Source organism: Hyaena hyaena, unplaced genomic scaffold, assembly GCF_003009895.1.
Source record: "Hyaena hyaena isolate Hyena2069 unplaced genomic scaffold, ASM300989v1 scaffold_548, whole genome shotgun sequence".
Lineage (NCBI taxonomy): Eukaryota > Metazoa > Chordata > Mammalia > Carnivora > Hyaenidae > Hyaena > Hyaena hyaena.
Window position 1 is genome coordinate 1,158,195 of NW_024081181.1, and position 25,952 is coordinate 1,184,146.

The window sequence follows — 25,952 nt, forward strand, 5'->3', positions numbered from 1 at the left end:
GGAAGCACTGAAAATGTAAGGCAATGTAGAGAAATAAGCAGAGGCCAGCATATTCCAGCCAGATGAAAAGACACGCAGCACCCTTGGAAATAAATGTGGCACCCTAATGTTCTCACGTCTCATCTGAAAAACTAGTCATCTGAAAATTCCATTGCAACGGGCATTATTTATAGACTCGCCTTAACACATCACCAGGTTTGTTCATGCACACTACCCCAGCACTTAGAGCAGGCAATATCAGCATCCCCAATTCACAAAGACACAGAAAGTTAGTGACCTGCCCAAAATTATACAACTCTTAATGGAGAAGTGGAATCAAATCTGGGGACCTTTAACCACATGTCATACTGTCTCTATGGTGGGGAGAGAAGAATACACATAAGACATTTAAAACTGTATACAGTAATAAATAATCAGATGTTCCAAAGGAGATAAAGATAAAAAATAAAAGAACACCACCGAGTCCACACTGTCGCAGAAGGCGCCAGGGAGTAAACAGGTTTCTCAGAAGATGGTCAAGAGCTGGAAACCCTGCCGTCCGAGGGCAGCAAACAGGCAGGACAGGAGAAGCCAAGACACACACCAGGTCCAGACAGAGCTGACCTCGTAGGGGTCTCAGCCACATGCAATACGTACATAGAGTTCTTCAAACTGTTTCTGGATTTCGCTATCCATTTCAATGGCATTGAAGTTTGGGTCTCTGATAGGAAATGCTTCAATGAACAACAGGGCAGCATTTGACCGGACTTCAGAATTTCGGGCCTGGAATAATGAGAGAGTGTTTCAGAATCCAAAGAGCAAACGTTCAAAGACTCCAGCATGGATTTCCTAAAGTAATGCTTTTAAGTATCTCAGTATAGACTTACTTACAAAGTAAAGACAATTACATATTTAAACTGGCCAAACTTAGGAGACCTTCCGTGAGCTCCAAAGTCTCTACTCAGTACTGACAGATATTAAAAGACTCGATTCCTCACCTCAATATCCACCTTACATCACTCAGAAACAGTAACTACATCCCTTCCAACACCAGATTTACCATGTTGACAATTACTCATGTTCTCTCCTTGGAGGGGTGGCATCCTGTCTCCCAGTCATCAACAGAAGGGCCAGGATGACCGAGCTCAGCTCTGCAGACCCCCAACGCCTCTGCTGGTTTACACAGCATGACAAACCCCCTTCCCACTGTGTAGTCAGCACTAACCCAATTCAGATCCTCTTAATAAAAGAATAAAACATTAGCCCCCAAATTTCACAAAGCCTCCAGTCTTCTTTTTACTGCGTTATCTCAATTCTGAATTAGAGCATGATAAATTCAAAAGCGTAATTAGCACCTTCTAAACACAGACAGACTATTTAACAGTACCTTTAAGCCTCTCCAAAGGATGGGTTTATATAATCTGTACAGCATCTCTTCCACTCCCTGACGAACCTTCTTTTGATGATGAAAATAACTCAGCACCTATGAGCCAAGAAAAGAAGAAAAGAAAGATAATGTGGTTTTTAAAAAAGAGGACTTAAGATCCGACTTTCAACAGAGGACAGGTTGTTCTCTCCACCAAAACAGGCCTTCCTGCTTCAAAAGTCTGGACAACTCTCTCCTTAGAAGAGAAGACACAGTGATATATATGTTAATGCTCTCAACCATGAAGGAGATCACGTAAAAGAAACCAACGGAAGAAACAAAGATCAATGCCCTTGGGCCACAAAAAGGTTTGGATTGTAGTTTCTACTCTTCTAGCAATAACCCAAATAACCTCAGAAAAAATTCACAGAGACCTCTGCCCCTCGGGGTGAAGTGGAAAAAGAGTGTATGGAAGAGTCCGCCTACATAGCTTCTGGTTTCTGGTCCCACATCTCTGGTTCCAAGAACCTTTAATGAGCATCTGAAGCAGGCACACCTCTCAAAGTGGTTGTCACTGTTCAGTGGCCCTTCACCTGGTCAGCTTAACTTGGATACCAAGTCCTTCCCAAACTGAGGAACAATCAGAGAAAGGGCTGTGCGCTTGGTTTCCACTGCTATGTCCCTTTTCTACTGTCCTCTTCACCAGACAGAAGCTCTCGGCAACTCTTCAGACTCTTATCCCCAGCAACTATCAATTTTGCCTTACTTCCTTAATTCACCACTTTGGAACTAAAATTATATCAGTGAAAAGTGGAAAATAAAAATTAAACAGGCTATCAAACAAGAGATTATACTTTAAGTAAACCAGAATCAATTTCACCCTAAAAGAACTATAGTCTGGGGATTATTTTTTCTGACTTCTAATTCTTTATTTAGGAAGTTTTAGTGATGATGTGATATTAGTGTAGGGTTGTTTGTTTTTTTTTAGTTTATTTCTGTATTTTTGAGAGAGAAACCGAGAACGAGCAGGGAGACGGGGGGGGGGGGACAGAGGATCCCAAGTGGGCTCCACACTGACAGTAGGGAGTCTGATGGCAGGGCTGTAACTCAGGAACCTGCAAGATTCACAACCTGAAGCAAAGATGGATGCTTAACTGAGCCACCCAGGTGTCCCTATAGTTTGTTTTTTGAGTATGGTATTATCAAGTTTCGATACTCACTTCACAGAAAGATTTTTAAACAGCTTTATCAAGTTATAAGTCATATGCCATCAAAGCCACTCTTTTAAAGTACACAATCCAATGGGCTTTAGTATATTTACAGAGCTGTGCGACAATTACAACCACCTAATGTTAGATTTTCATCAACAATATGGGGTTTTTACTTCCTTTCTTCTTTGTTTAAGTTTACTTATTTATTTAGAGAGAAAGAGAGCACTCACAAGCAGAGGAGAGGCAGAGAAAGAGGAAGAGAGAGAATCCCAAGCAGGCTTCATGCTGTCAGCACAGAGCCCAATATGGAGCTCAATCCTACAAACTGTAAGATCAAGACCTGAGCTGAAACCAAGAGTCAGACACTTAAGCTGACTGAGCTGAGCCACCCAGGTGCCCTGGGGATTTTTACTTTCAAATGACAAAGGAAGCATTTCCTAAAGCTTCTTTCAACATATCAGGAAAATAATTTATCATATAAATGTGATGTTTACAAAAAGGGATTTGAGGAAGACGCTATAATGTATTAGAAGCACTGGTAAGAAATAAAGTCCAGGAATATACTGCATTCAAAAAGTGAAGTTTTAAAAAGTAAAATTTAATGTTCTTCCTTTTAATTGTGTATTTTTCTGTAGTTTATCACATAATGATATCTATACATATAATACCTTAAATATTCAGACAACCAGAGCAAAAATCAAATATGAAAAAGTCTTTACTTTCTACCAAAAAGGGAGCAGTTATGTCACAAATTTATACAGTTTAACATGCTGCCACTCCTTATGATGTTTCTGAAATACAAATCATGTATGTGGAATAAATGACCCAAACTATTCTACAATTTAATGAAGCCAGAGTATGATTATGTGTCATTGGGGGTAGGAGGCAGGAGACAATTGGATATATTCATCTCTGGGTTTCTTATCTATGGATAATTCAAACTAACATATCAATAACATAAAGAAATATTTTTGTATCCTTTCAAGCTTAATATAATCAGTATATTTACATTCCACAAATAATAGTAATTTCCCTATACAAAAAAGTAAAGAAGTAGTCTTTGTTCATTTAGCTTCTTGATACACAGTTGCCAAAACTAAAAATAAGCACACAGGGCATTACTCCTGGCTTAGGACATTGATCTTGAGTCCTAAACAGACCACATTTTCCAATTCCTCCTGCCAAGAACATTATGATCATCAAACACCTATCAGTGTCATAATGACACTGATAATAAAATAAAGCCTTATTTAGTCAGTTCATTTACAATATAAGTATAAAATTCATATCTGACTTCTAAAATTAGCTTTTAAAAAATTTTTTTTCCTAATTCTTTTTATTTATTTATTTATTTATTTTTTACAAATAGTTTATTGTCAAGTTGGTTTCCATATAACACCCAGTGCTCATCTAAACTCTATGCCACATGTGGGGCCCTAACTCATAAACCTGCAACCAAGAGTTGCATGCCCTACGGAGTCAGCCAGCCACCCCTGAAATTAGCTTTTAAAAACAAAAGCTTGGGGCACCTGGGTGGCTCAGTTGGTGAAGTATCAGACTTCAGCTCAGGTCATGATCTTGAGGTCTGTGAGTTCAAGCCCCACACTGGATTCTGTTGTCAGCTCAGAGTCTGCTTTGGATCCTGTCTCCCCCTCTCTGCCCCTCCCCTGTTTACGTACATACACTCTCTCTCAAAAAAATAAAATACAATAAAAAATAATAAAAATAAATAGGTGTGCCTGGGTGGCTCAGTTGGTTAAGCGTCCAGCTTTGGCTCAGGTCATGATCTTGTGCTTCATGAATTTGGGCCCCATGTCAGGCTCTGTGCTGATGCTCAGAGACTGGAGCCTGCTTCAAGATTCTGTGTCGCCCTCTCTCTGCCCCTTCCCTGCTTGTACACTAACTCTCTCTCTCAAAAATAAATAAAACATTTTTTTTAATTTTAATAAATAAAAATTTTAAATATAAAACCAAATTTATCAAAAGAAACTATCAAAACATTTACTTCATTTGGTTTACAGAATATCAAAATGTATGAAAGTAAATAAAAATAATCCCAAATACCCTTTTTTGAAAAAAGTGATCGTGGTACTTAGTAAGGATTCTGGATATTTTTATGTCAAAGAATTTAAATGATTTTTTGGGTAAACTTCTGGCTCTCTTAACAACATACCTTTCTTTTCCTAGTTAAAACTGCCAGGTACCGATTATCAAGATTCTGAGAAAGCTCCTTTAAGCTGACACCTGCGGAGGACTAACTTAATTTTTTTTTTTTAATGTTTTATTTATTTCTAGGAGAGAGAGAGAGACAGCGTGAGCAGGGGAGGGTCAGAGAGAGAGGGAGTCACAGACTCTGAAACAGGCTCCAGGCTCTGAGCCGGCAGTCAGCACAGAGCCCGACGCGGGGCTCGAACCCACGAACCGCGAGATCATGGCCTAAGCGAAAGTCGGACGCTTAACTGACTAAGCCACCCAGGCGCCCCAGGACTAACTTAATTCTTAAGAGATAAAAACATCGACCCGTGCTGCATGCCTCACTCACCTCGCGCACCCTGGAGTGCACTGGAGACTTGCGCGGGAGGTGAATCCCATGGTGCATGAAGTCCTGGATGCACCCGTGCTCAATTGTCTGGAACAGCAAACATGACATGAATTAGCCCTTGGCACGGGTACGGTCCGTCAGATGACAGGGCAGGTGGTGCAGTCGCTGGAGTCGGCTCTGTGCTCTCCAAGTTCACGAGAGAAAGCACCAAGGTCCTCTGTTGAGAGCTTTTCTATTGAGTCCACACCTCTTAGCATCCCTTCAGTTTTGATATTCTTTTACTTCTTCTATCTCCTCTGGTGAACTACCAAATCTGTGCTAGACAGAGGAGCAAGTTTCTCCCTACCACTTAAGGCCAGTTCAAGCCAGATGGCTCAGGGACTGAGTGTGGCCTGGGGGCCCCTCTTCTGAGCCTTCCTGACTCAGATGACCTCAGACTGGATCTGTTCCAGGAGCCTCCCCAGAACCAAAAACGAACCATCTTTAAGGTGGGGGCCAGTACTCCAAAGTGACCAAAAGACCTTCCGGGACTTCCATGGAGAGGACAGTGGGGCTGGGAGTGTGGGGAACTCCTCGGTTAGCCCACGACACCTATGGACCTTTGGAGTTGGGCAAGGAAGCAGAGCCAACCCCTAGGGGCAGCCCGAATCCTCAACAACTCTGGCGTGTTGTCCTGCATTCTGCCCCCACACCTGGGGCTCCACGTCTTCAGGGAAGGATATAAGGAAAGCTACTACTATCAGCCTCCTTCATTATCTCTGAAAATACCTCCTTCATCTGCCACTAATAAATCTTAGCATCATGCACGTGGGGATCCACACACTGACCTGTGATAAAATGCAATGGTGCTACTTATCGAGAGTTTGTGCCACAAAAGCTGGAGCTGAAGAGCTAACTAGCAGAATATGGGCATCCTACCGGACAGCTGACCCAGGCTCGTGAACATATCCATTTCACGGCACAGGTTTTAAAAACAGAAAAGGAGAGAGAAAGGAATGCTCTGAGAAATTTAAATGACTTAACAAGCAAACACCACGAGAGACTTAATGGATCCTGATTCCAAAGAGAACTGTAAAAAGGCATTTTAAAACAAAACAGAGAAATGTAAATATTTTCAAAAATATCCAGAAACGGTTCATTTTGTTACATATGTTACTGGCATTGTATAACTAAATTCCTTAGAGATGCACACTGTAGTGCATGGACATGAGATGTCACATTTAGAACTTGCTTTAAAAAGCTGAAGGGAGGGAGGGAGGAAGTGAGGGAGGGCAGAGGGCCTGAGAAGTACAAAAAGCTGGCACTAATTTGGTACAGATTCAATCAAGCAATCATGTTTTTAACTACAAACACCTTTTTTTTTTTAATGTGGCTTGACTGACTGAGATCTCTCTCTACACCCAACATAGAGCTGGAACCCAAGTCTGGAGATTAAGAATCACACGTTCCACAAACACCTGTTTTTAAAGCCGCTATTGGAGGGGCGCCTAGGTGGTTCAGTTGGTTAAGCATCGGACTTCAGCTCAGGTCATGCTCACGGTTAGTGGGTTCAAGCTCCATGTCGGGCTTTGTGCTAAGTCAGCTCAAAGCCTGGAGCCTGTTTCAGATTTTGTATCTCCCTCTCTTTGACCCTCCCCTGCTCACACTGTCTCTCTCTCTCTCTCTCTCTCTCTCAGAAATAAATTAAACATTTTAAAAAATTATAAAACCACTATTGGAAAAAAGGGAGACAAATATTTTTTCCTGTGAACAAGTGTTATGGAATAAGAAAACAATGCAAAACTGCATACCAATGTTCTGGTTTTTGTCCTTTCCTCCAAAAAATTATGCACTGTAAAATGTCTATGGATGTTGTCAGCAGGGGAATGTAACCAGTACGTTTTTATCTCCTAGAAGTTGGTGATAAACCCTGGTACTATAAACCAAGTGTAAGCTGAACAGGAGCAGAATGGATAGAAAATAGCTCAAACATCTACCCACCAGCTCAGGGCCTGCTCCCCAAAAAGCAAAGTCCCCTCTTTTACTTAGAGTAAAAATTTTACTCTCAGAAGGAAAAAAAAAACAAAAAAAAACACCACATTGAAAAAACTAGTATGAGAAAAACATAAGGGATATCAGTCAAAAACACTTTCTTTTGGTATTTTTTCAAAAGAGACTTTGAATGTCTTATTATGATTATGAATTATACAGCCACATCTTCACAATGAAGATACTATGTGGTCATTAAAGGTTAGCCATATTCAAAACAAATGTCTTTAAATTCTCAAAAACAAAGTAACTAAAAGCTAAGAGGTAGTCTGAAGTTGCACTGAAACAGGAACCTTAACCACAATTTTAAATTTTCGAGTGGCAACATTAAAAACAGAAAAAAAAAAAACAGGCATAATTATGTTAGCAATATATTTTGTTCAGCCAAACATACCTAAAACACTATCATTTCAACATGCAAGCAATGTTTTTAAAAACAGATTCATGAGATATTTCACGTTCTTCTTTCCCCACTACATCTTCAGAACCTGGCGTGTTTCTTACACTTCCAGCACGTCTCCACTGGGACTGGACACATTCCCAGTGCATGGCAGCCCAGGTGGCTGGACAGCACAGGCCCAACAAGGCTACCAAAATGCTACTGGGCAAATAATGATTTCACTCCCTGCACATCCCAGTGGGTGGCAGGGGTCCTGGGTCTGTGGCTGAGCATGAAAATTTATAGGAATGAGCATGAATCTCTGTCACACAGTCTTGTTACCTGCCTTTATTTTGACAAAGAGCATCAACATAGATTTTATATGACTAGCAGTGATGACTTATTTGGTAACTAGAATATAAAAAAATAAATGCTAACATTTAATAAAATGAAAATACCTCTAATATTTTCCCTGAGGCCTTTTTCCAAGCTCTGAAATAAATTTCTGCAATGTGTACCATCAAAGATCTATTAAAAAAAAAAAGTTAATGTAAGTTCAAACAAACTTTTTTTAAGTTTATTATTTTTTCCCCAGTAATCTCTACACCCAACGTGGGGCTCGAACTCACGAGCCCGAGATCAAGAGTCATAGGCTCTTCCACCTGAGCCAGCCGGGCGCCCCCCAAACAATCACACCAGTTCCGACTGCTGGTTCCACGAGGCAGGGAGCTCAGGCTCGTGCACATATGCCTAGATTCCTAGCCTGCAGTACGCTTCCCACCAAAGCACAAAGCTCAATCACGGTAAACTGGAAAGCAGATGTTACATTCAAATGTGTCAGAAGTGCAAGTGACATGGAATTTATTGCGACTGAGGCTAAGATTTAACTGGTAAATAATTTGACTATTTAAAAAATGACCACAAATTAAAATCTTAATTTCAATGTCATTACTGAAAAAGAATGATTTGCTATAGCAAGGAAAAAACCTATCCAGTGATACTACAGTACATTAAGAACATATAATTAAAATAATAGTACAAGGTCACCTGGGTGGTTCAGTCCATTGAGCACCTATCTGACTCTTGATTTCAGCTCAGGTCGTGATCTCGGAGTTCGTGAGTTTGAACCCCACATCGAGCTCTGTGCTAACAATGCAGAACCTGCTTAGGATCCTCTGGTCTCCCCCTCTCTCTCTTCCCCTCTCCCACTCATGCTTATGCGCACTCTTCTCTCTCCCCCCAAAATAAATATTTTAAAAAAATAACAGTACACAATAAAAACAGTACATAATAGGGGCACCTGGGTGGCTCAGTCGATTAAGCGTCCGACTTCTGCTCAGGTCGTGATCTCACAGTTCTCGAGTTCGAGCCCTGCATTGGGTTCTGTGCTGACAGCTCAGAGCCTGGAGCCTGCTTTGGACTCTGTGTTTCCCCCCTCTCTCTGCCCCTCCCCTGCTCATGCTCTCTCTGTCTCTCAATATTAAATAAAAATGTTTAAAAAATGTTTATTAAAAAAACAGTACATAATAAATAAGAGATAGTTTCTAAAGTTTCCAATAATCAATATAACTTAAAATGTCAGGTCAAATTAACTATTTTATAACCAGATTAAGATAGCACAGAATATTAATTACCTTTCATACTTACTTTGGTAATCCCTGTAACTGGTTTTTAATGGTCTCATGGATCATTTTAATAAAATTTATATTCCAACTGAAGAGGGAACTAAGAAATCTTCTTCCCTATAAATAATAGTAATAAAAAAAGATATAATGTTGAAATTGCGACCAAGTAAAAATTTTTTGTAGTAACTAAAGAACAAATAATTCTTTGGATGTTTAGTGACACTAACAAAGTATCCCTAACTGGAACTCAGGACAGCAGTGGGAGCCCTGAGTGAAGCAGCCCGGGAGTGAAGCAGGGCAAGGGCAGGAAGATGTCCCCTCTGGAGAGTCTAGCAGCAGACACCCCTGAGCTCCTTCTTGCCGGACCACAGGTTTCCACATTTATCATGTTGCCCAGTAGCTAAATTAAACAGTCCACAAACATTTCATTCTGGCTCTGGCATGGATGTCTACATACCTAAAAACAAAGTATGCTTGAAATCTAGCATTTGGAGATGGGAGGGAATTGAACATCAGTTCCTATCATCTTTTATAAATGAGAAAACTGAGGACCTGTAAAGTTAAGAGGCTAAGTATCTGCCAAACTAGTATTTTCAAATATACACATTCCCCATGTTAATTTATATGCATACCAGTAAATTACACATGGCCCTAAAAAGCTGTAATGATACCTGTACTCTATAGAGCACATAAAATACATCCTCCAAGAATTTTCCCAGTGAACAACACCATCACCTCTTCACTGCTTACCAGTCCACCACTACTGTCTCCGCAATCCTACAGCAATGCAACATACTTTGATATAAATAGCAGAAGACCATGCTTGCAACAGGCAAGTTAAAAACAAAAAGTATTTACTGGAAGTAACTTGCCATTATAGCACAAGATATTTGTCATTTACCAAGAATGACCGGAAACTGACCTAACTAAAATAATGACTGATTAGGAAACCAAGTTCAGATATCATAAATGCAAAAGACATCAATTTAAATAAAAGGGGAGAATTAACATATACAAAAATTTACGTCTATACTACCTACTTGCACTTACACACACATAAGTTGATGTGCAGATCACCGTCCACCACGTACAAGTCACTATAAATAGAGTTTAGCTGTCTGAACCCACGCTCAGCTGCTTTACTCTCCTTAAATTTAATCACAGTCCTGGAGATGCAACAACAATGATGCAACAAGAGCAATAAGCACAGTCAGCACCTCCCAAGTGCTCAGTCTCTGACAGCGGCTATGCTAAAGGTTCTGTGCACATCAAGGTTCATACGCTCCTCAGGAATCTGAGAGAGAACCACCGTTGTTCCTACTTTACAGAAGGAAACATGAGATTCCAGGTAGTCTGATCAAGGTCACCACCTAGTAAGTGAACAAACAGGGATCCAAAAGCAGCCTCTCTGACCCTTGCTCAGTACAGTCAGTAATCGCATATGGCCCTTTAACCTAGCTGCCGGGAGAGGGTGCACAGGAAGGGCAAATCAGGGTTGAACCAAGCCTTTGCCCCTGCCTAGCTGCAAGACCGTGAAAAATAACTGTTCATTTAAAGGCCTCAGGACTGGTACCCCTCCTCCTCTGAGAGTCCCTCTCCACCTACTTCAGGGAGTAGCGAGGACTTCTTCTTTTGCCTCATACCATCTGCAAAGCAACAAGCAAACAGAAACAAAGGCTATATTCTACAATATAGGCAATATTCTCCTCTGCATCCCTGGCCTGGGAATATAGGCAATGTTTAATAAGAGACCACAGAAGAATACTAAGGTAACAAATCAGAAGTGTCCAATAAAACCACGCAAGCCTCTCTGTCATTTTTAATTTTCTAATAGCTGCACTAATAAAAGTAAAAAAGACTAAAGTAATTTTATTTTTTAAAATACTTTTGAGAGAGAGAACATGAGCGTGGAGGGGAGGGGCAGATAGAGAGAAAAGAAAGTCAAAGAGTACAAAGTGGGCACTGTGCGGTCAGTACAGAGCCTGATGCAGCTCAAATTCATTAACCCTGAGATCATGACCTGAAGTCTGATGCTCAACTGAATGAGACACCCAGGTGCCCCATTATTAGCTTTAGTAATATATTTATGTAAGCCAATACAACCAAACATTATCATTTAAATATGTAATAAATTCACAAAAACTATCAATGAGCTATTTTATATTCTTTTCTCACACTAAGTCTTGAATTATGTATTTTTCACTTAAGGCCACAATTCAACTGCCGGTATTTCATGTGCTCAGTAGCAACATATGGGAATGATCACCAAAATGGACAGTGCAGCAGTGAACAGAACCCTCTCTTTGGATTTACTGGATGGCTAGAAAAAAGAAATCAAGAATACCATGTGACAACGGTTCTCAGTATGTGCCGATAACCTGGAATTAGAGCAGAGGGTCGGGTCTGATCCACCAGGAAGTGCTTTCTCAGCCTCATTTTTAAATTCTTCTTGACTTGGGGCACCTGGGTGGCTCAGTCGGTTAAGTGTCCGACTTCAGCTCAGGTCATGATATCACGGTTCGTGGGTTCAAGCCCTGCGTCAGGCTCTGTGCTGACAGCCAGCTCAGAGCTTGGAGCCTCTTTCAGATTCCGTATCTCCCTCTTTCTCTGATCCTCCCCTGCTCATGCTGTCTCTCTCTCTCTCTCTCAGAAATAAATAAAAACATTTAAAAAAATAAAATAAAATTTTATTCTTGACTTAAACTATAATCATGGTTCCCTCACGAATCACACAGCCATCTATTACCATCTCATTTAATGATGAAATAAGCAAAAATTTGTAAAGTGTTTGCATCATACTACTCTGCAGTAAAAATATGCAATAAATAAAGTGACTTGATAGCTTGGCTTACTCCTTCATTAAAACACTGAGCATGGTACAATATCAACTGCATGAACTTAGGAAAAACATCCATTAAAAAGCAGTTCAGTTCACAAAAACACCAAAAACGAAAAACCGAGTTACCTCTTCTTTCTTGATATATTTAACACTTATGAAACACTCAAGTAGCATATCTTTAATTTCTTTACTTTCCTCTAAATCATAATCAAAGCAATACAAAGCTTGATGAATACGCCAAAGCCGACATATGTCTACACCCTAGGAATGACATAAAAATGAAAAACGTTAGTTTTTTAATAAATAATTAAGGCCACATTTCAAATATGCAATAAGGATAGCTTATAAGGTATATTACAACTCTGGATTGTTCATCAAAGAGGAAGAAACAATGGCAAAAGCAAACAGAAGCACTGACAGGCAGTGCCGTCCGGTTTCTGCACTGGGCAGACCCGAGTCTGCAGTGCCCTGTGCGGCGGCTGCCAGCCCCATCAGGCTCTGGAACCACGACTGCTGCAGGGAGGGACCCAGCTTTTAGTTTTCTTCATGACAAGTTAAACTTAAATGGCCCCATGTTGGGTGCCTGGCTGGCTCAGTTAGTAGAGCATGTAACTCTTGGATCTCTGGGTTATGAGTTTGAGCCCCACATTGGGTGTGGAGACTACTTAAAAATGAAATCTTTAAATAAATAAATCAACAAACAAACAAATAAATAAATACATTTCTTTAATTAAAAAGATAAAAAGGCAGGGAAAATGGATTTTTTTTAAAAAATTTTTTTAATATTTTATTTATTTCTAGGAGAGAGAGAGAGACAGCATGAGCAGGGGAGGGTCAGAGAGAGAAGGAGTCACAGACTCTGAAACAGGCTCCAGGCTCTGAGCTGGCAGTCAGCACAGAGCCCGACAAAGGGCATGAACCCACGAACCGCGAGATCATGACCTGAGCGAAAGTCGGACGCTTAACCGACTAAGCCACCCAGGCGCCCCTTAAAAAACAAATTTTAATAAGATAAACCAACAATGTGTTCAAGGATAAATCCTGGTACAAACAAGTGTTCTTCTATCTCTCCTATGGTGAGCTGAGGGAGCAGCCACAAAGGGCCTTTTCTGTCATCAAACTGGTGGATCCTTGGAGGCCATGGTGAGACAGACACACGGATGGGGAGAGTGGGATTAAGTGCAAGCTTTCTACAAAGCTGTTGGCAATGTGTATTAAGAGCTCCAAATGTGCATCACATTCAAACCCACTAACCTATGAACTTCATTTCTAGAAATCTATCATTAGGAAGTAAAAATATGAGGGGGAGAAAGACAAAGAGAAATTCCTAAATATCCCTAAAATTCCTAAATATCACCTTGGGCAGTGGAATTACGGGTAATTTTTATCTTCCTCATTTTCCCTTTTCTTCACTTGCCCAGCTGTCTAAGATGAACCTAAGTATCTGTTGGTCTCTTTTTTTTTAAACTTTTTTTTAACATGTATTCATTTTTGAGAGACAGAGCATGAGTGGGGGAGGGGAAGAGAGAGAGAGGGAGACACGGAACCTGAAGCAGCTCCAGGCTCTGAGCTGTCAGCACAGAGCCCAACAAGGGACTCAAACTCACAAACTGTGACATCATGACCTGAGCCGAAGTCGGACGCTTAACTGACTGAGCCACCCAGGTGCCCTTGTTGTTCTCTTGATCAGGGGGAAAAAAACTATTCTTTTTCTGGATTTCTTAACTGCACACCAAGCAAAAATTAAAGCAAAACTGAAGGCTGAGAAATGGACCAAGTTAAATCCAACCCTCAGTTGATGGAGTGGGTGGGGAATGGGCTAGCTGGGTGAGGGATATTAAGGAGGGCACTTGTTATGAGGAGTACTGAGTGCTGTATGTTAAGTTCTACTCAACCAACCCAATCCTCAACACTGCTCTCCCCTGGCGGGGCCCAAACGTCTTCAAGCCTAGGCTGCAGTCTGACACACCACCCCCACCACCTCCCACTGGCTTCCCCACCACTCCCGCCCCCTTCCTCCTTCACTGCGTACGTGCAGTCCTGTGCAGTCCGTGGTGGAGTCTGCCTCTCAGAGGACCGCACTGACACAGGCAGCCACTCCCACTTACCTGCCTGTCATCCCACCTTGTCTTCGCTACTAAAAATATCTCTACTTTTGTTAACACTGACAGTGTATCCCTTCAAAAACCCCACTTGCAGCAGAGAGATGTGGCCATGTGACCAGGTTCTGGATGCTGGATATAAGCTGAGAGTTTCTGAGAAGGTCTGGCTTGCTGCTTCCCTGCCTCTTCTTCCTGCCTGGAACTCACACCAGAAAGTGAAGGTGGAGCAGCCACTTTGTGACCACGCAGTGGTAAGAGGGAAGACGGGGGCCACACCCCCCAGAAGACAGAGGAGAAAGCCTGTATGAGACTGCAATGTGGAGCCACCGCCCCTGCCCACCCCTGACTACCACCTCTGAACATCTTAAGTTAAAAAGACCCTAACTGGGGAAGCACCTGCAGTCAGGCCACTTACAAGCAAATGTAATTCCTATCTGATATAAACACAAGCACTTTTAAAGGAAGGTATGTATTTAAAAAAAATTTTATGCTTATTTTTGAGAGAGAGCACAAGCAGAGAAAGAGGGAGACACAGAATCTGAAGCAGGCTCTAGGCTCTGAGCTGTCAGCACAGAGCCCAATGCAGGACTCAAACCATGAGCTGTGAGATCATGACCTGAGCTGAAGTCGGTCACTTAACCAGCTGAGCCACCCAGGTGCCCCAGGAAGGTATGTATTTTTTTTTCTTAATTTTTTAAAATATTTTTTATTATTTATTTTTGAGAAAGAGATAGAGACAGCATGAGCAGGGTAGGATCAGAGAAAGAGGGAGACACAGAATCCAAGGACAGGCTCCAGGCTCTGAGCTAGCCATCAGCACAGAGCCCGACACGGGGCTTGAACCCACAAACCATGAGATCATGACCCGAGCCAAAGCCAGACGTTCAACTAACTGAGCCACCCAGGCGCCCCTGGGAAGGTATGTATTTTAAAAAGTAAACATACTGTTTTAGTCTCCAGACTCTTCCTTAATAGCATGATAAAAGCAGTCTTCCCCATATCTTCCTTGGCAGGCAGGCCTTTCTCCCACCACATGACACACAAATCCTGAATGGCACTCTGCAGCTTTCTTTCAGATTCAGGTAACGCATATAAAATACCTAACACAGAGCACAGGATATATCCAAGTAGTACAGCAAACCACTATTTCTTCACAGTCAACAGTGTAAAGTACTATGACTTTCAAAGGTTCACTAAGCAAATTTCAGTTTATCTTTAACTTGCCAGAAATTTATATACATTATTTATAGAAGACAAATGATGTTTAAAAAAAAAAAACTGTTTACTACTGTTGTGAGAGCAGACCCAACAAAATACAGAATTTTAAAACTAAAAGACTCAGGTCACAATGCCCAAAAATTTAAGAGAGGCAAGCATTGAAACTACCCGAATGTAAGTGCAACACCCACAGTTATTAACACTCAACAGTGAAGCCAGGTCAGGTGCAGTGACCATGAATGCACTACAAATGTCCCTCGATAGGCTGGCCTCAAATTCTGGCTCACTGGTTAAAAAATAATAAAAGCAATTATTATAATGAATATAAAAACTGCAGTGCTCTTATTAAAAGAAAAGCTCACAGAAAAAATTAAAGTACTAATATTATGCTCATAAGTCTAACCCACACATATCTGAATGCCATTATGTCCATGTAAAATCCCTGAATTAGGGAAGTTAGGGGCAACTACAATATTAGAGCTAATCATTTTATACAAGAGTTACTTGGAAACTGAAAATAAACCATAGTAACATTCACAAAACTTTGGGAACTAGTTATATACTGATTGGAGTAACTTCTTAATAAGACTTTGTATTTCCATGCAAGAATTCTGGATAAAACAGACACAGAAATCCAAGTGGCATTAAGAATGAAGTCTGATGGGAGAGAGTCACATGGAACTAATTTATTCAGAGTGAGAGTGAGGACACTGGACGATCTGTCTTAAAACTCATTAATTAAAATTATTTTTGCATCTTTTATATCTATAAACAGTTTTATATAAATATTTTATAATGGTATTCTCATTAACTCATAGTGCCCTCCTAAATTAATAAACTACAGTTTTACAGTTTAGTTAAAACCTGAAAAGCACCATGACATAAATTTTAATATAAAACTCCCCTAAGAGTCAACAATTATCTCTCAGGTCATGTTCCTAACATATTGAAAGAAAAAACTGCAATGCCACAAATGCTCGGTTAACCTGAAACTATGTGGCAGGAATCATAAATCGGGCTATTTTCCCCTAATAAACTCTTACCACTGGTCCTGTAGGTCAAATAAGACATTCTGGAAACTGAAAACAACAGCAGTCAGTTGTTTGGTACTGTACCTTTTCACTATCTGAAATAGTTGTGTGTGGCTTAAATTAAATCAGTTAATTAGGACAGCCTTTAAAAGAGCACTTCCTTGCTCCTTATGAAAAGAGTTTGGATGCAAAGTTTCACCTTACCACCTTCTGCTTCTACACGATGACCGGCTTCCTTTCACCGACAATCACTCGATGCCCACCTCTAAATATGCCACATTATCAAAAATGCAACTTACCGTTTAACATGACTGCACATTCCAATAAGTCTTCATAGTTCTCACTTTCATTTATTACAGATACAGATGCAAGAATCACAGATGTAATTGCATGAATTATTTCTAGGTTTTTCCTCTACAAATGAAAAAATTCAAAGTTCAAATGAATTAAAATCAACTTAAAATACAATTTTTAGGGGCACCTGGGTGGCTCAGTGAGTTGAGCGTCTGACTCCCAATTTCAGCTCAGGTCATGATCCCAGGGTCGTGGGAATGAGCCCTGCGTCAGGAGGGCATGGAGCCTGATTAAGATTCTCTCTCTGTCTTTTTCTCTGTCTCTCTCTCTCTCTATCCCTCTGCCCTTCCCCATGTACACAAACTCTCTCTCTCAAATAAAAAGTATAATTTTTTTAATGAGAAGGTTACTAATTTTACAGAAATCAACCCACACTTCTAACTTAGTCTAAAAAGTGAATGAAAGTTGAATACAGGTCACTTGTCCAAAAAAACACCAACATTGAATGGCAAATTAATAATGGCAAGATTGGAAAAGGTAAAACTATAATAAACAGACTTCTAATATTCTTGACTTCTAGCTTTTTTTAACTTAAAATTATATACAATAATTATAATAATTATTATTATTCTTTAACAAAGAAAAGGTAACAAATTATATATCTGAAAGACCAATACTACCATTTTCGAATCATGCTCTGTTTCCATACTGTCTTCACCCTGGACTTCCACCATCCGCCATCCAGCCACTGGGCTTTCTAATAGCACATCTGTTAATAAATTCTTGAGCCTTTGCCATAACTCTTCTTTCTGTTTCCTTGATAATTCATCTAGCAATTCATTTAGGCTGAAAGGGTCAGAAGCATCTTTCTGCAAAATAAATAGCAATTGTTATATTTCAAATACAAAAAAGTTCTATCCTTTTTATAACAGGCATCAAAAAAAAGTTAGGGGTGCAGGGGTGGTTCAGTCAGTTAAGCATCCAACTTCAGCTCAGGTCATGATCTCATGATCTGTGAGTTCAAGCCCCACATCAGCTCAGTCTTAACAGCTGTGTGACAACTCAGAGCCTGGAGCCTGCTTCAGATTCTGTGTCTCCCTCTTTCTCTGTCCCTCCCCATTTACACTCTCTCTCTCAAAAATGAATAAATGTTAAAAAAAAAAAAAAAGGTTTAAGTGCTAATTATCATTTCAAGAGCTGGGTTTAATTTGTGAAATACATTCCTAAAGGGCAAGGATAGGAATTATGAGACAGAAAGTAGCAGATTCCTCCTATACCTATTCCGCCCTAGTATCCTCGTCTTCGGAGTTTAAAATTTCACCCACTTAGCAAAATCCTCTCTAAAATCAATCCATCCAGATGTCGACCATCTTCAGCCCTATCTATGATCAGGTTACAAAAGTATGCTATACAATCACAACAACAACAATTATAACACAGCCAAGTGAACCAAGTATACTTGAAATTTCTGGTCTCTAACCTGACTTGGGCCCTCAATCTCTTAACATCATAATCATAATCTCTAGAAATCATTCTCCCATTAGCCAATGAGATTACATCAGATCCTCTCAGCTATCCTTAAAACCCCTGAGCCAACCACTTCGTCTCACTCTGAGCAGATGACCTCACCTACTCTGATACAGCAGATAGAAACCAGTATCAAAAGGGTAGAGGATCCATCTGAAAGGAACTCCCTCTGGCCAATGTGAGCACCAAAATAGTCACAATATTATAGACATTATAGTAATAATTGATTCAGGCAAGAATCATAAATGGAAACTAAAAAGCAGTGAATAGAAGTTTAATGGGAAGTTTATTTCTCTATTACAACTTATTTCCCAAATTAAGATTACTTATTAATTATGTAAGTATAATAGTAACTTCACAACAGAGAAATGTGGTGGACACCCAACCTGAGGGACTAATTAAAACTAACCTCACCAATAATGGGACCAACCTACACCATGTGCCTCCACTGAGGGACCACTTATGTAGCTCCTGCCCAGATGCAGAAGACGGATTTAATCAAACCATCAAGAAAGGGCAAATTTAAGGATATGCTACAAAATAGCTGCTTATACTCTTCAAAACTGTCAATGTCATGAAAAATAAAGGCTGAGAAACTCTCTAGATTAAAGAAGCTAACAAATCATGACAACTGAATGCAATGTGTAACCGTGAAAGGGGTCCCAGATCAGGGGAAAACTGTACTGTAGACAATAGTATCATTGTGCCAATGTCAAATTTCCTCATAGGATTTTTATTGTGATTACGTAAGAGAATATCTTTGTTTAGGCAAACATACACTGAAATATTTAAGGATGAGGCAAATGCCGGCAATGGACTCTCAAATGACTCACAAAGAGTAGGTAAAAGGAGACAAAGAAAACGTGGCAGGTGACAAGCGGCAAATCTTAGTGCAGGGGATTCAGGATTCTTCTGCACAGGTTCTTCCCGTGACTTTCCTTTAACTACAGTTATTTCGGTTGCAAAGGGGAGGGCAGGTGGCCCTTCCAGGGCCTCCCAAGACCACCTCCCCACCCGAACTCCTACCACCCTCCCTCCTCCTCCAGGAAGCCCCACCTGGGCTGTCCAGATGTGCACCTGCCTCAGGGCCTCCCCCTCCCCATCCCTCTTGTCCAGAGTTCTCCCTCCTTAGTCTCCACAGGGCCCATTGCAATCTCTGACCAAAATCACACCTGCACGCCCATCCCCTACCCCGCTTGCTCCTCTCCCTCCACCACTAGAAACCAACTCCCTTTGGGCAGAAACTTGGTATGTGCTGTATCCCAGTGCCAAGAGCAGAGCCTGGCATCCAGAAAGCACTCAGGACAAACGCCTTAAACACTGATCCTCCATTCTCAAAGAACCACTGAGAGCACAGTCAGTGCTGCTCCCCAGTGCTTATTTTGAAATGCAAATTTGTCCCAATGCAATTAATACATAAGGGAACAATTTGAGCAAAAGGCAATTTCTGGTTTGCTTCCGTGGGGTTTCATCACGAGGTGAATGCAGAGCTGCACCTGCTGAACAGAGCCCAAGTCACACAAAACTCACATCTCAGACACGGGCCAGCCAGCTCCCGGGGCCCCACGTGCGCTGCAACCCTCTGACCAATTCTGCCCATCTGGCCTCACTGCAACCTTCCCCGTCCTCCCAGCCTGGCCTGTAGTTTTCTTCTCTGTTCTCTTCCTCTCACACAGGGTCAGCTCCCTTGGGAGCACGGGGACCCACTTCCACCTGCAAACTCAGGATCGTTTTCAATGTAAATGTCATGTGTACTCCAGTATTTATGTACTTCTTAGTGATTTAACTTGTATAAAATTGCTGTTTTCTTTTAATTAGGTCACTATCTTTTTTTAATGTGTCACTGACAAGATTTTTGAGTGTTCTGCCCTTACCCCCATTTTTCCCCATAATCCTTCTGTTTTTTGCCCATTCTGCAGAGTACAGTGATTTTCAGCAATGCATATGCTGCATTATAGCAGAACTGATTGCATTTGGGGAGGTCCACCTAGTAGGCTTCAAACTGACTTAATTATCTGGTTGGTTGACCATGTGAAACTGCCATTATTAAACAATTCTCACCTACAGAATGGCTTTATGTATCATTTGACTTGAAGGAAACAAGTGATGTACAATCCTGGATATTTTCATTTTTATGTTTAAGTAAGAGCTACATGGTGATTGACATACTAAATTATTAAGTGTTAATAAGGTGTGCCATTCATAAACTAAAACTAATGACTATTAACACGAGGACTAACTCAGCGTCCTACTGGATGTCCGCTGCTGACCAAGAGTTCAAGGCTCTCCAGCATGTGATGGGGACAGCCTGAGGGAAGCACCTCAGAGAGCGCTCTGTGACCCTGCATGGACTGTGCTACCCAAATGTTGCTCATTTTGCCTTTTGACTTCAAATTAATATCGACTTAGCTTCATCACCAGCAATTTAGTGATTTTAGTTAATACTATACTAGTTTGCAACAATCTTAAAAACTTTAAACCACATGTGTGCTGCACATCTAATATGATACAAATCACCTACACTCCTACTAAAGCAGACATTAATGTCATATCTAAATAGTTGGCTCTCACAGACACTTCTGTGATATGCTGCTTGTGAATTTGTCCTGGTCATAAGTTTACAGGGTACCATTTTACAATACAAAATCATTTTACAGGCTCATTTCTCTCCTATAAAGAAAAATAACTTCATAAATGTTGCTAGCAACAAATTTACTATTAGGTTCCTCTCTACTTCTTAGTTACTAATAACTTAATCTTCACTGCATGTGGTAGGTGTCTCCTGCCCCAACATCATGAGCATTTTAGAGTTGGTGCCTTAAGTATTGGGTTCCTCAGAGTTCTGTCCAAGGCTTCTCTCATTACACCACAGATGATGCCGTGTGTTCCCATGACTGAAGCTGCCAAGTGCTGCTGAGGACACCCAAATCTGTCTCTCCCCAGGCCTCTTTCCTAGGCCTCAGATATAGCTACCCATCCACCTGCTGGATACCAACTCGTGCCTGTCCCTCTGACAGTCACCCAGAACATCCCAAATGGAGCCGATCTTCCCACACAAACCTGCCTTCCTCCCGCATCAAAGATCTCACTGAAAGGCACCACAGGTCAAAACCTGGGATCTGCCTTCACGCTCTCTCTGGCCCACATCCAGTCAACCGCACCACCACCCCACCAAATGACACCTCACAAAGGCACCCATATCTCCCCATTTCCATCTCCTAACGCAACCACCATCGTGTAGGGCACAGCCTCTTCATTCCTCTCCAGGCTCTTGTGTGGCCCTCTTCAACCTATTTGTTATTCGGGTACAAACCCATACTCCTCTCAGGATAACGTCTCAGCTCCTTAAGATGGTAAAGAAGGTCAGACATAATTCAGCTCTTGTGTCTTCCTGACCTGGCTTTCTGACCCTAACCCTACCGGAAGCCTTCAGGTTCAAACACAGTGTGCCTTCTCCAGCCCTTAAAGTTATCCCCTCCACTTGGAGAGATCCTTCCCCACATGCCTACTTGACTGGCTGGCTTCTGTTTACTCCACAGTCTTTCCCCGGGGACACCAAAGAGTCCATGGCTCGATGTGGGAGTCCTCCTACACCCTTGCCTCGACTGAGCCTTCACTCTGCTCTATTTCCAGACCTGGATCCACCACAACACTGTAAATAACCTGAGGACCAAAAGAAGAGGTCTTCCTCACTATCCCACCCACCTCTAAATGCTTAAGTATACAGAAGCAGACCCTGTTATAGCACTTAGCATTCTTACAACTCTCCTAAAAGAAACAGGAAATACAATTTGAGTACCTGCTGGCAGCAGGTCTATTTGAGTAAATAGTCCTGCTTTTTTAAATAACCTCACTCTTCCTAAGGATTCACTGAGATGACTAGATTTCATTTGTGGACATATTGATTTTTTAAAAAATGTTTTATGTTAACAGTCATATCACAATAAAGCTAAACATAAAACTTACATCAAGTTGAACAAACTGCAAAAACTCTCCAATCAGTTCCTTAGACACTGCTTGTACAAATGTCTCTCGTTTTTCCATGACAGATGAAAATGCTTTTCATATGGCATTTATTCTGTAATCCTAAGCAGAAAACACAGTCATACTGAAACTTGAATTGGTGTATCTTTTCCTACAAGACATAATTTGGTACTAACATCCAAAACTGGAAAAAAAAAAAAAAAAAAAAAAAAACCTGTACCATCTATGGTAGGGTTTTTAACAATTCTGGCATAAAACAGGTTATTCTAAAAAACAATTCCCTTACTTTCTTTACTGAGGACAGTACCAACATAACATTATGTTATTATCAATTGTTAATGAAGTTACCAACGAAGAAAAGAGAAATCCAAATGGTTCGAGGAGGCTCACCTTCTCTCCTTTTAGTACCTTAGCAAGATGCTCAGGCAGGTCTGAGTCAGCTCAACAAGAGAACGCTGATTCCATGAAAACAAAGTCTCTTAGAATCAATAAAAGAAAAAAAAAAAAAAGTTGACCCCGGCCGCTAAACCTGAAGACTCCGCCTCTCTAAAGTGCCACTCCCCAAAGACGCCCGCAGTCACGGCCGCCCCGGAGCCCGGAGGGAGAGCAGACGGCAGGCGCCCAATCGCCGCGGCAGCTCCCGCCCGCTGGGACCCCGCGGCGCCCGCCCCCAGCAAACCCACTTTCCATCCGCACCCCCGGGGCCCGCCGCGCTCCGTCGTCGGGGAGACGCCGACCGAAACGGAAAGTCAATGACGGAACGTGCCGGCAACAAGCCCCCTCGCTTGAAAAGCAAACGCAAACCTCAGGCGCCGTTAACAGAGCAATACGGGAAATCGCTGGCACCAATGACAACACTTTCGAGGACAGACAGTCCTCGCACACCTGGAGTTCCAGATCCCAATGTCTAAATTAGACCAACAAAAGTGGCAATAACGTGCCCACCGCGGACCACTGAGGCCCGGCCACCTCACTCGTCGGCTCTGAGGGCTGCGCTACGAAACATAACTTCCTATTGGCCAGGCAGCAGGGACGGTGGCCGGCGACAGCTCGGCGACAAATAAAGGCCAGCAGCAATCCATGGGTTTAAAACATTCCGAAAAGATGCGCTCACCGCAGGACTCACGCGTCTTGCACTTGGGCCTGTGACCTCTGCGCCCCCCACCCTGCGGACCCGTGGGAACGCCCCCGGTTTGCCCTAACCCCGCGGGCACCGTGACGCCTCGGTCTCAAACACAGCAATCTAAGCGTCCTGACCACACTCACGTCCCGACGCTCGCGACCGCAGCTCCCCAGGGGCCACCTTCGGTTTCCCGCACTACTCGTGCCCGCGTCCGTGCCCGTCCAGCCAGGTGCTGCTCGCAGGCTGAGGCGTCATCTCACACGGCGGCGGCGGCAGGGCGCTCTTCACACAGGAGCCTGGACCGGATTGCGAGGAGCGTTCAGCCCGCCTGTCGCCGTGTCACCACCTGTGGGCTGCGCTCCGGCGCTCCCACGAACAAGCCCCCACCCGGGGCAAAGCGCTCGCATCGGAACGACGACACACGCTCGGGGGCAGGTTCCCGGGCGGCCGGGGTCCAGGGCCGGGGTCCTCTGTGAACTCAGCCCCAGGGTCGGGGCGTTGGCGCGCTCAGGGCCCGGCGCCCGCCGCGCCGGTGCCGCCTCGGAGCCACCGGCCGGGCCGTGGGCTCGGGCTGCGGCCCACTCGGAAGCTACGGGACTGGGGGCCCCACCTGCCCGACCCCCGCCGCTTCCCGGCCCCTGCCCCCGTCCGGAACCCTTCGCCGGCCGGCACCGCGTAGCTCACCTCGTCCCGGAAACCCGTCGTTTCCCGCGCTCGGACCAGATTCAAACCCGCCCGCCCGCGCCCGCGACGCGCTCCGTCCGCCCGCGCGTCATCACACGTCGCTCTCGCGAGAGCCGGGCACGCCTGGACGGGACCGCCCGAGGGCGCGCTGCACGCCCCGCCCCGCCCCGCCCAGCCCTGCTGCGTCCCGGCCACGCCCCACGCTGCACGCCCCGCCCCATAGCCCGCCCCACCCAGCCCCGGCCACGCCCCATGCTGCACGCCCCGCCCCGCCCCGCCCTGCTGCGTCCCGGCCACGCCCCACGCTGCACGCCCCGCCCCACCCAGCCCCGGCCACGCCCCGTGCCCCTCTGCTGGCCTGCGTGGCCTTGCTCCCCGCTTCTGCCCGGGGCCTGGAAGGCTCTAGCTCGGGTCCTGACCTTACAGTTCGTGCCCATCCCACGGGAGAGCAGACCTGGCTTATGTTTGTATTTATTTAATTTTAATGTTTATTTTATTTCTGAGAGAGACAGACAGACAGCACAGGTAGGGGCGGGACGGAGACGAAGGAGGCTCCGATCAGGCCCCAGGCCCTGAGCTCTCCGCAGAGCCTGACGCGCGGCCTGCGGCACGAACTGTCAGCTCAGGACCTGAGCCCAAGTTGCTACTTAACCGACTTAATATAAGGCACCTCATGTATTTATTTACTTTTTAAAGTTTATTTTGAGAGCAACAGAGCGTGAGCGGGGGAGGGGCAGAGAGGAAGAGAGCATTCTGGAGCAGGCTCCTCACTGTCCTGCAAAGCCGCACCCCGGGCTGGACTCAGGAACCCTGAGATCGTGACCTGAGCAGAAATCAAGAGTCTGGTGCTGAACTGACTGAGCCACCCAAGCAGCACTGACGTTATTAGTCTGAAAAATAAATTTGTTTTATCAGTGGCTTAAATGGCTGAAACATCTACAATATCAACATAATTATAAAGATTGACTTTTAAAACTGTCACATCACTATAAATATCCAGTGGAATCTTAATACCCTAGCAGCTGGGCACCTGGTCTTCTTAAACTGTTTACAGCCAGTCTCCCAAATGAGGCAACCCTAGCGCAAATCTGTTTTTGCTACACGGTTTCTGTGGGTCACGTCTCCAGCAAGATAGACAGATTTCTTAAATATCTTGTGGCCATAAAGCTCTAGATTTTAAAACCTTTACATTTGTTAGGGATACAAAGAGATCAAAACCATATAAAAATTATAAAAATTGTGATAAGTGCTTATAAAACTAAAATGTTGTTGAAACACATCTTAATGCCATGGTTAAGACTATTTTTTCAATTAATTCTTGTTTCCAAGGATGAATATTCTATTCTGATTTTTCGTGTTTGTAGATGTAAATAGAGAAAATTTGTTCACATAAACAGAAATGAAAAAAACAAACCAGAGTGCCTGGGTGGCTCAGTCAGTTAAGCATCCAAGTCTTGGTTTCAGCTCAGGTCATGATCTCACTGTTGGTGTGTCCCAGCCCCTCGCTGGGCTCCGTGCTGACAGTGCAGAGCCTGCCTGGGATTCTCTGTCTCTGTCTCTCTCTTCTCTGCCCCCCTCCTGCTCTCTCTCAAAATAAATAAATAAGCTTAGGAAAAAAGGAAAAAGAAAAAAGAAATGAAAAAAATGAATAGTAATGTCACTCAATTCCTGAACATATTTTAGTTAAATGCCAAAGTCACATACTGCTCTGTCATCAATTTTTTTTTACATTTTATATCTATGTATTTTTTAAGAATCCGTCCATGAAAAAGGAGCCAGGTGTTAGTTTCCTATAGGGGAATGTTCCCACGGAGGAACCGTAAGGCCAAGCTGGCCCACTCATCAGCGGTGCCACCGTTGTCCCGTTCAGGTTCAGGAAGCTCAGTCGGTGGTGTGCTCGGCTGGTCGCTGAGCAGTCAGTCACACAAGACTTTTCCGTCTCTCTGTACATCACTGTCCACTCTCCTGTAGCTTTGATTTGTCAGTCCTGCGTGGAGCCAGAGCTCTACCCCCATCAATT

General features: G+C 43.0%; 1 protein-coding gene across 5 annotated transcripts in view; it reads right to left on the bottom strand.

Annotated features, from left to right (window-relative positions):
* Positions 1 to 24,002, bottom strand: part of NCAPG2 (non-SMC condensin II complex subunit G2) — a 68,656-nt gene extending 44,654 nt beyond the window's left edge. The window contains exons 1-13 of one of the 5 annotated variants that reach the window (XM_039255868.1): positions 23,933 to 24,002; positions 23,429 to 23,544; positions 22,516 to 22,603; positions 22,108 to 22,227; positions 17,295 to 17,483; positions 16,620 to 16,734; positions 15,017 to 15,171; positions 12,096 to 12,230; positions 9,153 to 9,247; positions 7,964 to 8,033; positions 5,099 to 5,185; positions 1,367 to 1,462; positions 637 to 762 (exon numbers count right to left, since the gene is read on the bottom strand). In XM_039255868.1, the coding sequence (XP_039111799.1) occupies positions 637 to 762; positions 1,367 to 1,462; positions 5,099 to 5,185; positions 7,964 to 8,033; positions 9,153 to 9,247; positions 12,096 to 12,230; positions 15,017 to 15,171; positions 16,620 to 16,734; positions 17,295 to 17,483; positions 22,108 to 22,185 (1,146 nt within the window). In that variant the 5' untranslated portion in view covers positions 22,186 to 22,227; positions 22,516 to 22,603; positions 23,429 to 23,544; positions 23,933 to 24,002. Of the gene's footprint in view, positions 1 to 636; positions 763 to 1,366; positions 1,463 to 5,098; positions 5,186 to 7,963; positions 8,034 to 9,152; positions 9,248 to 12,095; positions 12,231 to 15,016; positions 15,172 to 16,619; positions 16,735 to 17,294; positions 17,484 to 22,107; positions 22,228 to 22,515; positions 22,604 to 23,382; positions 23,545 to 23,932 lie in introns of all 5 variants that reach the window. The other 4 variants (XM_039255869.1, XM_039255871.1, XM_039255866.1 and 1 more) reach the window with 4 other exon arrangements.
* Between the last annotated feature and the right edge of the window lie 1,950 nt (positions 24,003 to 25,952).